General features: G+C 45.3%; 1 protein-coding gene across 1 annotated transcript in view; it reads left to right on the forward strand.

Annotated features, from left to right (window-relative positions):
- NAIP (NLR family apoptosis inhibitory protein) overlaps nucleotides 1–12,272 on the forward strand; it is a 100,300-nt gene that overhangs the window by 41,401 nt on the left and 46,627 nt on the right. The window contains exons 7-8 of the mRNA XM_073584038.1: nucleotides 4,512–4,631; nucleotides 6,841–6,928. Of these exons, the coding sequence (XP_073440139.1) occupies nucleotides 4,512–4,631; nucleotides 6,841–6,928 (208 nt within the window). The remainder of the gene's footprint in view (nucleotides 1–4,511; nucleotides 4,632–6,840; nucleotides 6,929–12,272) is intronic.

A 12,272-nucleotide genomic window follows, 5' to 3' on the forward strand; every position in this document is an offset into this window, starting at 1 on the left:
TGCTTCCCTATGCCCCCGGTACACTGCGATCATGTTTGATCGCAGTGTGCCAGGGGTTAATGTGCTGGGGCGGTCCGTGACCTCCCCTGGCACATAGTGCCGGGTGTCAGCTGTGATAATCAGCTGACACCTGGCCGTGATCAGCGGCGCTCCCCCTGTGAGCACCGCTGATCGCGGTGACGTACTCTCCGGTCGACGGTCATAAGGGCCCGGGTACCCTGGATGGGATAGTACGTCAGATGTCAGTAAGGGGTTAAGTCACCACGTAGGGGCCACAAATGTTGGTCATAGTTCAGGCACCTCAACAGATGTTTCATGTTGTCATAGGTTTTTTTCATAAGGACTGCATAACCAACTGGAACCAAAGTGCATTGCCATTATGCAAGATGGCTTTTAGGCTTGTCTGGGATGAATTGATGAAGAACCTGGATGGATTATGATTTATCTTCAGAGCTTCCATTAAACTGTTGATGTTGTTGCATGCCCCAAGATCGCCCTCCATGAAGAAGTATTGTACGAGATCTTTATCACAGTTGCGAAACAAAAAATCTGAACATCGCCCGCTAGGAGATTCCACTGCCGTAGCCTGGAACCTAAGAGCTCAGCCCTACTCTTGAGCAGATCCAAATTTCTAACAAGTTTGTTTAATTCACTTTGTGTTATAAGGTGGGGTTCAGTTGAGGTTGCTGACAGTCTGAGTCATGAGAGGGTGATGCTTCATGACACAAAGCTCCCTCTTTTTCCTCACTTGAATCGACTGAAAATATTTCCGGTGCTTTTGGAAGTCAGTTCTTCTATATGTGGTACTAGGCATATTGCAGATGTAATATTTCGATACTGTAAAGTCCATTTCTTCTTCCTTGAAATTCCTTCCTTAATTGGGGGTACCATGCAGAAATAGCAATTAGAGGAAGGGGGTGTGGAACAACCACACAATTACGACATCAAGATCCAAGATATTAGCAAAAATCACTTTATTGAAAAACATGGACAGAACAGGGGGAATGGGGGAGCATGTGCAGGGGAAATAAAGTGCAACAGTGCTGAAAGACGCGCCTACCCGACAAGACCAGCACAAAGGTGTCCATATAAAGAACTACAGTTGCATAGTTAAATAGCAGGTGCCGCCTAACTCCAAAATTGTGATGATCTCCACATGTATGTACATATAAAAATAAGGTAACCTTGGTATAAGCCCTCCAAAGCCGATTATACCAGTAATAACCATAAAACATATCCTTTATATGTGCCCGTTATAATACAATAGCGCCACTAAATAGGGCAACAAGTAGTGTAATTAGTACTGCACAGGGTTAGGGGATGAAAAGGTGATATAATTATCACCAGTCTCAGACAGAGCTGACAACATATCCCTCGGTCCTGGTATCACCAAGTAATCACGGATGGAAATATACAGTCAGATGTAACAGTAACATATCCCCCGTAAATAAGAGTACAGTGAATCTAACACCGGACATGCCAAGTGAAATGGGGGGGAGAGGAGAAATATCCTCAGTTACCTGTGCAGGCGAGGGATATGTTGTCAGCTCTGTCTGAGACTGGTGATAATTATATCACCTTTTCATCCCCTAACCCTGTGCAGTACTAATTACACTACTTGTTGCCCTATTTAGTGGCGCTATTGTATTATAACGGGCACATATAAAGGATATGTTTTATGGTTATTACTGGTATAATCGGCTTTGGAGGGCTTATACCATGGTTACCTTATTTTTATATGTACATACATGTGGAGATCATCACCATTTTGGAGTTAGGCGGCACCTGCTATTTAACTATGTAACTGTAGTTCTTTATATGGACACCTTTGTGCTGGTCTTGTTGGGTAGGCGCATCTTTTAGCACTGTTGCACTTTATTTCCCCTGCACATGCTCCCCCATTCCCCCTGTTCTGCCCATGTTTTTCAATAAAGTGATTTTTACTAATATCTTGGATCTTGATGTCGTAATTGTGTGGTTGTTCCACACCCCCTTCCTCTATTGCATTAACGATGGATCCATAGTTGTCCATTTTGCAAAGCAGCTTGTACTTACGTTCATTGAATTCTAGGATGCTGTCATATACCTTTGCTGTAATATTAGAAATAGCAATTAGTAGTGTGATCATTTGGCTCTCTCCAGATCAATGGGACTACAAAAGGTATACATTGCCTCTTTCCATGCAACCACAGGGAAAGATGTGATGTACATCTATTGCAGCAAATGTGTGGAGCCCAACTCTTGTCCTGATCTTCTATTCTGGAGCCAAAATACAGGTTGTAGGCTTTCCTTGTCATGGTACTGTATTGAGTTTTGCCTTTGTGGCGCAAAAGTGACTTCTCCGCATACTGTATGTAGCGAAAACTATCCGCTTTGTTAAAGCAAAAACAAGGCATATTTGAAAAAAAACACATAGAAACATGGCAATATGCTAAGAAACTAAGCTAAGAAATCCTAAAATGTTATACCTTACACAGAGAGCTGCCGGGAGGTAATGAACTGTATTCCTCCCGGCAGCCTCAGGCTTTCAGTTATAGAGGCGCAGCGTCAGTCACTGCTCAGTACATAATGATCTGAGAGTGTAACCACGCACCGGCACTGACAGCCAGCCGGCTCTGTACTGATGCACTTCTGAGCTTTCAGTGTGGTCGCTACATACAGTCATGGCCAAAAGTATTGACACCCCTGCAATTCTGTCAGATAATATTCAGTTTCTTCCTGAAAATGATTGCAAACACAAATTCTTTGGTATTATTATCTTCATTTAATTTGTCTTAAATGAAAAAACACAAAAGAGAATGAAGCAAAAAGCAAAACATTGATCATTTCACACAAAACTCCAAAAATGGGCCGGACAAAAGTATTGGCACCCTCAGCCTAATACTTGGTTGCACAACCTTTAGCCAAAATAACTGCGACCAACCGCTTCCAGTAACCATCAATGAGTTTCTTACAATGCTCTGCTGGAATTTTATACCATTCTTCTTTGGCAAACTACTCCAGGTCCCTGATATTTGAAGGGTACCTTCTCCAAACTGCCATTTTTAGATCTCTCCACAGGTGTTCTATGGGATTCAGGTCTGGACTCATTGCTGGCCACCTTAGAAGTCTCCAGTGCTTTCTCTCAAACCATTTTATAGTGCTTTTTGAAGTGTGTTTTGGGTTATTGTCCTGCTGGAAGACCCATGACCTCTGAGGTAGACCCAGCTTTCTCACACTGGGCCCTAAATTATGCTGCAAAATTTGTTGGTAGTCTTCTGACTTCATATGCCATGCACACGGTCAAGCAGTCCAGTGCCAGAGGCAGCAAAGCAACCCCAAAACATCAGGGAACCTCCGCCATGTTTGACTATAGGGACCGTGTACTTTTCTTTGAATGCCTCTTTTTTCTCCTGTAAACTCTATGTTGATGCTTTTGCCCTAAAAGCTCTACTTTTGTCTCATCTGACCAGAGAACATTCTTCCAAAATGTTTTAGGCTTTTTCAGGTAAGTTTTGGCAAACTCCAGCCTGGCTTTTTTATGTCTCGGGTAAGAAGTGGAGTCTTCCTGGGTCTCCTACCATACAGTCCCTTTTCATTCAAATGCCGACGGATAGTACGGATTGACACCGTTGTACCCTCGGACTGCAGGGCAGCTTGAACTTGTTTGGATGTTAGTGGAGGTTCTTTATCCAACATCCGCACAATCTTGCGTTGAAATCTCTTGTCAATTTTTCTTTTCCGGCCACATCTAGGGAGGTTAGCCACAGTGCCATGGGCTTTAAGCTCCTTGATGACACTGCGCACGGTAGACACAGGAACATTCAGATCTTTGGAGATGGACTTGTAGCCTTGAGATTGCTCATGCTTCCTCACAATTTGGTTTCTCAAGTCCTCAGACAGTTCTTTGGTCTTCTTTCTTTTCTCCGTGCTCAATGTGGTACACACAAGGACACAGGACAGAGGTTGAGTCAACTTTAATCCATGTCAACTGGCTGCAAGTGTGATTTAGTTATTGCCAACACCTGTTAGGTGCCACAGGTAAGTTATAGGTGCTATTAATTACACAAATTAGAGAAGCATCACATGATTTTTCGAACAGTGCCAATACTTTTGTCCACCCTCTTTGTTATGTTTGGTGTGGAATTATATCCAATTTGGCTTTAGGACAATTCTTTTTGTGTTTTTTCATTTAAGACAAATTAAATGAAGATAATAATACCAAAGAATTTGTGTTTGCAATCATTTTCAGGAAGAAACTGAGTATTATCTGACAGAATTGCAGGGGTGTAAATACTTTTGGCCATGACTGTATCTTCTAAATTCGATTAACCTGCAGATTAACCCAATATCTGCAGGTTAATACTGTTTTTCACATGACATGTTTCCTTTAAGTCATTTTCTGATTACACAGTCCCCTTAAGGTATAAAACATTTTGGCTAGCAAACTGTTGGAAACTTTATTATAAAGACATTTGGCATTTATAACCTTCAGATATGCAAATATTCACATTTCAACAAAATTCACTAAGGTTTTACCAGAAGCAGCATCTTTGAAGATGAGAATGTTCGTTTGGAGTCATTTAAAAAATGGCCTACCGAAGCCAGCGAAGATACAGCTGCAATTGCTAAAGCTGGATTTTACTATACAGGTTAGATCTGATTCTCTGACAATGAAAAAATGAATTGTTTAATGTATTCTCTCTTAGGCCTCTTTTACACATGTCCAGTACGTATGGTGACAGTTTTCACACGTGCTGGAGACTTTTAAACATGTAGACCCATTCAAATCAATGGGTCTGTGCACATGTCAGTGTGTTTTCACAGACTGTGTTTCTGTGTGCAAAACACTTTGACATGTCTGTTTTTTTTTTTTTATCCGGCAGCGCTGTCCGCAATATGTCCCTCACATGTGCACAGTGATGATACAGAGAGGACATCTGAGTTTCATCAGTGTGACACGTAATAGTGCCTCTGAAAAAGCAGTACAATTAGCGCTGTTTTCAGGCACTGGGTGCTCAATCCGCTCTCATCATTGTCACCTGATCTTCCTGCGATCAATGTGAAAATAATGAGAGTCGGAGTCAGCGTCCGATGTCTGTGTATCGTGCATATTAAATAAATACATTGAAAAAAAAATTTCTAAACAGCTGAGGGCTGGTGTTAAAATTCTGGGCAGGGGCCAATAGTCATAAAGGTTCACAGAATATCAATAACAGTTCACAGCTGTTTGCTTAGTCTTTACTGGTTAGTAAAGGGGACCCTAAATAAAATGATGTGGGGTCCCCCCTATTATTACTAACCAGCAAAGGTTAAACAGACAGCTGCAGGCTGATATTAATAGGGAAGGGGCCATGGATATTGGCCCCCTCACAGACTGAGAACATCAGCCCTCAGCTGCCACAGAAACGAAACATCCATTAGCCTCAGTTATTACCACTTGCCCTGGTGCAGTTGCAAGTGAGGTAATAATTATACGGTTAATACCAGCTGATTTATATCAGCTGACATCATGCTCAGGGGTTAGTAATGGAGAGGCATCTATCAGACACCCCCATTACTAACCCCACAGTCAAGATTAATAAAGACTTTAATTGGAAAAAAACCACTCCCCTACTATAACCCTCTTTTAGCCATTTATTGTACAGACTCCAGCTGAAAGTTTAACCTTTGCTTGTTGGTAATAATGATAGGGGTCCCCATGCGTCTTTTTTAACATTTATTTAATAGGCATGATACACAGACAGAGGGTGCTGACTCTAACTCTTATCATTGTCCCCTGGCTGCGCTGATCGCAGGGAGACCAGGCGATAATGATGAAAGCTGGATTAAGCACCCGGTGCTTGAGAACAGCACTATCTGTACAGTGTTTTCCCAGGCGATGGTGCGTGTCACCCTGATGCGGCACACTGATGCCACACAGATGTTACACATAGACACATGAACACGGGTAGCACCAGTACTCGTTTTTCCAGTAACGGAAGTATCAGGACATGTGAAAGAGGCCTTAGGGTGCTGTCAGACGTCACTATAAATTGGACCGAGATTGGACCGTAATGCTTGAAATAGTTGGCGTGTCTGTTACCCGAGCATGACAGCCTCATGGACAAATATGGCGCTGTCACCCTCAAGGCAGGTGATCCACTGGCCAGTCCATGCATTGTGGTTCAACCGCGATCCAATTTATACAGATGTCCGACGGAGCCCATGGGCTGAGTTCACATTTCCAGTAATCATCTGTTTGAAACAAATCCAGCAAGCAAAAATACCTGATCTTTTTCAAACAGAAAAAAAATACATACAGTAGTTTTTTAACGGATCAGTTTTCCATAGACTTCAATGTAAAAAAAAAAGAAAGAAAAAAAACAGATCCTGCACCAATCAGTTTTTTTTAGCCTGAGTTTTTTACTCTGTCTGCAAAACTTTTTCAACATGCTAAAAAGTGATGTCAATTATGACAGAAATATAACCCAGTACTGAAGTGCAGTTCTTACACAGGTGCAAGTTCACTAAATTCATTAAGAGGTGCATGCTTATTGATGGATTTGGCACATCTTACTTCACCCTCACTGTTCATCAAGACTGGCCTACAAAAATCCAGTCTTGATGAATCAGGGCTTCTTCATTTTTGGGAATAAGCATAAGTGCCACTTAACCAATGACAAATGTATGACAAGATGATAATTGGACCTTGTGATGAATTATCTGCCTAGAAGGTGCTCGATGGGGAAGTTGAATAAACTGATAGAATGTAAAGTGTATCTTGTGTTGGAAAAAACTTTTACTTATATTTACTTAGAATATAAGAAATATTTTCACTTACTGGCCAATGGGGTTAATACAGTGTGTGCTAAATTTTAGGAAAATCGGGTGAGGTGAGATGCTACCTATGCGGTTCATCCATAAAATCTGCAGAATATGCGTTTACTGTAGCCGTACAAAGTCATGTGTAAGTATACAGTGGTATTATAAAAAGTCTTTGGTATGCCCTCCTACCAATCTACTACTTTAGTGACAGTCTATACTTGGCCAGAAAGGACTCCCAAGTTTGTGCAAAATCTGATGATCCAGTCTGCTCCAGTTGAGTTGAGGAAGTTGAAAAGATTGTTCTGAGAAGTCACTAAATCCTCAAATGCTCCCGTGAATGGAGTTGAAGAAATGGGCTGAGATCAGGTGACTCCAGTTGAAAGTACATGATCTTACTGTATTATCCTGTTTTTAAACTTGTATTGACAAATACATCAAGTTTATGTAAAGACTCAATATTCACAGTGGTGACCCTTATATTTAAAGACTTCCGCAGTTCACTGTGGCTTGCTGGATATCAGGGGCCAAATCCTGAGAGATGGCAGCACATTCTGGCCTAATCACTGCTTGCAGTTTTAACAATTTCTGTGTTTTTGTTTGCCTCCCACACACACACTTTTTGAGGACTGATCACAATTTCTCAATGGGCTTGAGATCTGGGGTGTTTCCTGGCCATGGACTCCAAAATTTAAATGTTTTGTTCACCAAGCATCTTAGCATTGTTCTTCACCAAATGGCTCCTAAATCAATGGGAGAAGATGCTCTTGAAGGATGTTTAGTTTCAACTCCATGGATGTGAAGCAAACCCACACATGAATGGTGTTGGGATGCTTAGGCCATGTGCACATATCCAGTATTTGGTCAGTATTTTACCTCAGTATCTGTGAGGCTATGTGCACACGGTGCGGATTCTGCTGCGGATCCGTAGCGGATTTGGCCCTGCGGATCCGCAGCAGAACTGCAGGTGATGTACAGTACCATTCTAGCCTATGGAAAATGGAAACCGCTGTGCATACGGTGCGGATTTTTCCGCGCGGTTTTGCCTGCGGTTTCAAATCCGCAGAAAGAATTGACATGTCATTATTTTCTGCGGATTCCGCTGCGGTTTGCCATCTCCTCCATTGTGGAGGTGATAAACCGCAGGCTAATCCGCAGAAAAATCTGCACCGTGTGCACATAGCCTAACCCAAAACCAGGAGTGGGTGATAAATCCAGAAGTGGTGACGTGTTTCTATTATACTTTTCCTCTGATTGTTCCTCTCCTGGTTTTGCCTTACAAATACTGAGTTAAAAAACGCACATGTACACGTGGTCTTACTCTTGGCATGACGCAGGCTTTTCTTGCCCCGACTATGATTTCTACAGCTGTCCCAAACAGTCTGAAAAGGGCTTCCTCAGAGAAAATAACTTTAGCCCATTCCTCAGCAATCCAATCCCTGAACCGCCTGCAAACTTATTTTTCCCATGGTACATGACGGCACCACGAGAGAGGGGATCCGCCCTACGAGGACAGGAAACCTTCAAGATAAAAGGGGGCGGCTCCTCTCTCCGCATCAGTTGGTTTCCTGTCCTCGACGGGGAACCCTCAAGATGAAAGCCTCTTTGAAGATTCCGAAGAGGATGCCTGGGCCTGGGTCGGGTGATTAGTGGCAGGCATGGGTCTGCTACACCCGACGCCAGGTACTGGTAGTCGCCTCGGGGGCCATATATGCCTATGTCCCCCCTGAGCGAAGGCATGGCCACAGCTGGGCAGATGCCCAGGCGAAGCGGGGTACCTTGGCGGATGGACCCTCCAAGATGTCAGCAAAGAGGTCCAGGGAGGCCACTGGTAGTGTTCCTTCCCTGTTGACATGCAAGTGGCCATGCAGCCCAGGATACACATCGGTGCCCGGGCAGAAGAGCTCCTCGGAGGCCACGGACAGTGACCCTCCCTGTCGAAGCCCAGACACCGGACCCCGCAGCGTACCTGCAGTCAGAAGGTGCTCTGCAGCATGGGAGTCCAGGCCCACCGTAGATGACATCAGCGGAGTGGTGTAGCTGATCCATGGTCCAGGTCCATCGGGGGTAAGGGGTGTCTGGGGGCCCCGAAATAGGCAGGGCCCAAGCGCTCACCCGGCCCGCACAGCAGGTCGTCTGGCCGCACCGGGGGCGGCGCGCACTCGGAGCGCGCATGATGGCCGCCGAACCGGAAGCGGTTGCGTGCGACCCGGAAGTGGAGGGGGCGCACAGCACCGCGGGGCCTGGGAGAGACAGGAAGAGTGCGCGGTCCCGGGGGGGAGCACGGGCGCGCACGGGGGCGCGCGCGCGTCCACACACAGGTGCGAGATCAGCTGGTCCAGGAAAAAAAAAAAGAGAAAGTACTATTTAAATCACCAGGAAAGGCGAGCGGGCGTCACAGCACCAATTTTGAGTGGGGTGACTGCTTGCAGCCATATGCAGCATAATGGATAGCCCTTCGCCAGAGCATATACAACCGCGCTAGGAAGCGAAGGAGAGGCGGTCGTGCTCAGACGAAAAAGCAAAAGCACGCCGCAGCAGTAGTGTGAGCCACTCGGGCAGCGCACGGGCGGATCGTCACCGCAAAAAAGAGGGGTCCATAGTCTCGTTGGGAGACAGTGAGAGGACCAGCCAACCTCCAGATCCGGTACCCGTTCTATGAAGCGTCCGAGTGGTGAGTGAACCTCGAGAAAGTCCAGTAATCTAATGTCTGTTCTTTTTCTCTTTTTTGCCTCTCTTTTTCCTCTCCTCCTCCTCTTATATATATGGACGGGGTGGAGTATAGGAGGTCCCTAAGAAATATAGAGGAAAGTCAAAAAATAAAGAATGTGCTTTATGTAAAAGTCCCGTAGAAACAGCCTGGAACAAAAAATTATGCCAGGAGTGCATTAACAAGACCATAGCGGAGGAGACACCCTCATTTTCGGATAGTTTGAGGGCCATAATTCAGACAGAAGTTTCCAAGTCAGTAAGAGCATTTCAAACGGTAGATACAGAAAGAAAAGCTAGGAGATCAAGCCCCTCAGGGGTCTCTCAACAGGACTCTACAGGGTCAGAAGACGACTCAAATAAGTCGCAGTATTCAGGAAGTAGCTCGGACGGGGAAGATACGTTTCCAGTAGAAGCTACGGATGAACTCATTAAAGCAGTTAGATCTACCATGGGGCTAGTAGAAGAGCGGACAAAAAAGACAGCCCAGGATCTCATGTTTAGTGGACTGCAAAAGAGAAAACGTAGAACCTTCCCTGTTAATGAGCAACTGAAAGCACTCATAAATCGCGAGTGGGAAAAACCAGAAAGGAAGTCCCAGAATACAAATTCCCTGAAGAGGAGATACCCATTTGAGGAAGAGGCATCCTCATCCTGGGATAGGGCCCCCAAAATTGATGTGGCGATATCAAAGGTCGCCAGAAAATCCTCCCTACCCTTTGAGGACTTGGGGTTTCTAAAAGAGCCACTGGACCGAAAGGCGGATAGTTGCCTTAAGGCAGCCTGGGAAACCTCGGCTGGCGCACTAAGACCCGCCATCGCAGCCACTTGTGTGGCTAGGTCCCTAAAGATATGGACAGACAACTTGGAGGATCAATTGGAACAAGGGGTTCCCAGAGAGACGATTCTGGAATCATTGCCGGCTATTAGGGCAGCGGCGAACTTTCTCGCAGAGGCATCAGCAGATTCAGCCAGACTAGCCTCAAAATCAGCAGCCTTAAACAATGTAGGACGGCGGGTGGTATGGCTCAAATGCTGGCCGGGGGACACCCAGGCGAAAATGAAACTTTGCTCTCTACCATGTGAAGGAAATTTCTTGTTCGGCCCGGCATTGGATGAAGTGCTGGAGAAAGCGAGTGATACCAAAAAGAATTTTCCGAAACAACCATTTCAGGCCTTTCGGTGCTCCTTTCAGAGGGGCCGAAAGTTCAGGAGACAACAATTTAAAGATCGTGACAGGAGCAATTCCGACAGACGATACAGAGGAGGGAGAGGCTTCTATTTCAGTAAGCCCCCGAGAGAAGCCAAAAACCCCACCCAGTGACGGTCCTTCTCAGGTGGGGGGAAGGCTCTCTCACTTCCTCCCAGCCTGGGAAAGGATCTCATCCAGCACCTGGATCCGACAGATAGTAGTGTCAGGTCTGGAGTTAAAATTCCACCATTGGCCACCACAAAAATTCATTCAAACTCCGGTACAATCATCTCAGGAAAGACAAAAGAGTTTGGAAGAGGAGGTATTATCGCTTGTACAAAAACTCGTACTAGAAGAAGTTCCAGAAAAAGAAAAGAAGAAAGGCTTTTACTCCCCCCTGTTTCTGATAAAGAAACCAGACGATTCCTGGAGGACGATTGTAAATCTGAAAGGCCTCAACAAGTATCTAGTAGTCCCATCATTCAAGATGGAAACAATAAGATCTACAGTAAAACTCCTCTTCCCTCGGTGTTACATGGCGGTCCTGGATCTCAAGGACGCTTACTATCATGTCCCGATTCGGCAGCAAGACCGCAAATATCTCAGGGTAGCAGTCCAGATAAACTCTCAGTGGCATCATTTTCAATACAAGGCTCTGCCCTTTGGGGTAGCAACAGCCCCCCGGGTCTTTACGAAGTTAATTGCGGAGGTCACGGCACATCTCAGAGAAAAAGATGCTCTAGTAATACCATATCTGGACGACTTCTTGATAGTGGAGAAAGATTTCGCTCACTGTCAGGAACAAGTCAAGACAGTGATAGAGACTCTTCAGACTCTGGGTTGGCAACTGAACTTCAAAAAATCCAGGTTGGAGCCAACGATGGTCCAGAATTTTTGGGGCCTAACAATAGACTCGGTAATACAGGAGTGTCGCCTCCCAGGAGAAAAAGAAGAGAAAATCAAAAACCTAATCAGAACAACATTAGGAAAGCCAACAATGACTCTGAGGAAAGCCATGTCAGTGCTGGGGTCCCTAACCTCCTGCATACCAGCGATAAAATGGGCACAATTTCACGCAAGGGAACTTCAGTGGTGTGTGTTACAAAGCGATCTGACACTTCAGGGGCAGTTAGAACAGAAGCTCACCATCCCGGATCCTGTACTCCAGTCGCTAAAATGGTGGTTACAGATAGAGGCCGCTCCGAGGGGAGTACCCTGGACATATGCAGCCTCCAGAGTAGTCACGACAGATGCCAGTCCCTGGGGCTGGGGAGCCCATCTAGACACCCTATGGCTCCAAGATACTTGGGCTCAGGGGGAAAAAGATCTATCCTCAAACGAGTGGGAACTGCTAGCCATCGAAAGAGCGCTGGAAGGATTACTGACACACCTGAGAGGACATCATGTGAAAGTCCTATCAGACAATCGTACAGCGGTTGCATACGTGAACCATCAAGGGGGCACTCGTTCTCGGTCATTGATGGAAATAGCAAAAAGAATCCTGACTCTGGCGGAACATCAGTTCCTTTCATTATCGGCCCTGCATATCCGAGGCGCGGACAACCTGAGGGCGGACTTTCTGAGCAGG

This window comes from Dendrobates tinctorius, unplaced genomic scaffold (genome assembly GCF_039654945.1).
Source record: "Dendrobates tinctorius isolate UK_male_01 unplaced genomic scaffold, ASM3965494v1 ptg000083l, whole genome shotgun sequence".
Taxonomy (NCBI): domain Eukaryota; kingdom Metazoa; phylum Chordata; class Amphibia; order Anura; family Dendrobatidae; genus Dendrobates; species Dendrobates tinctorius.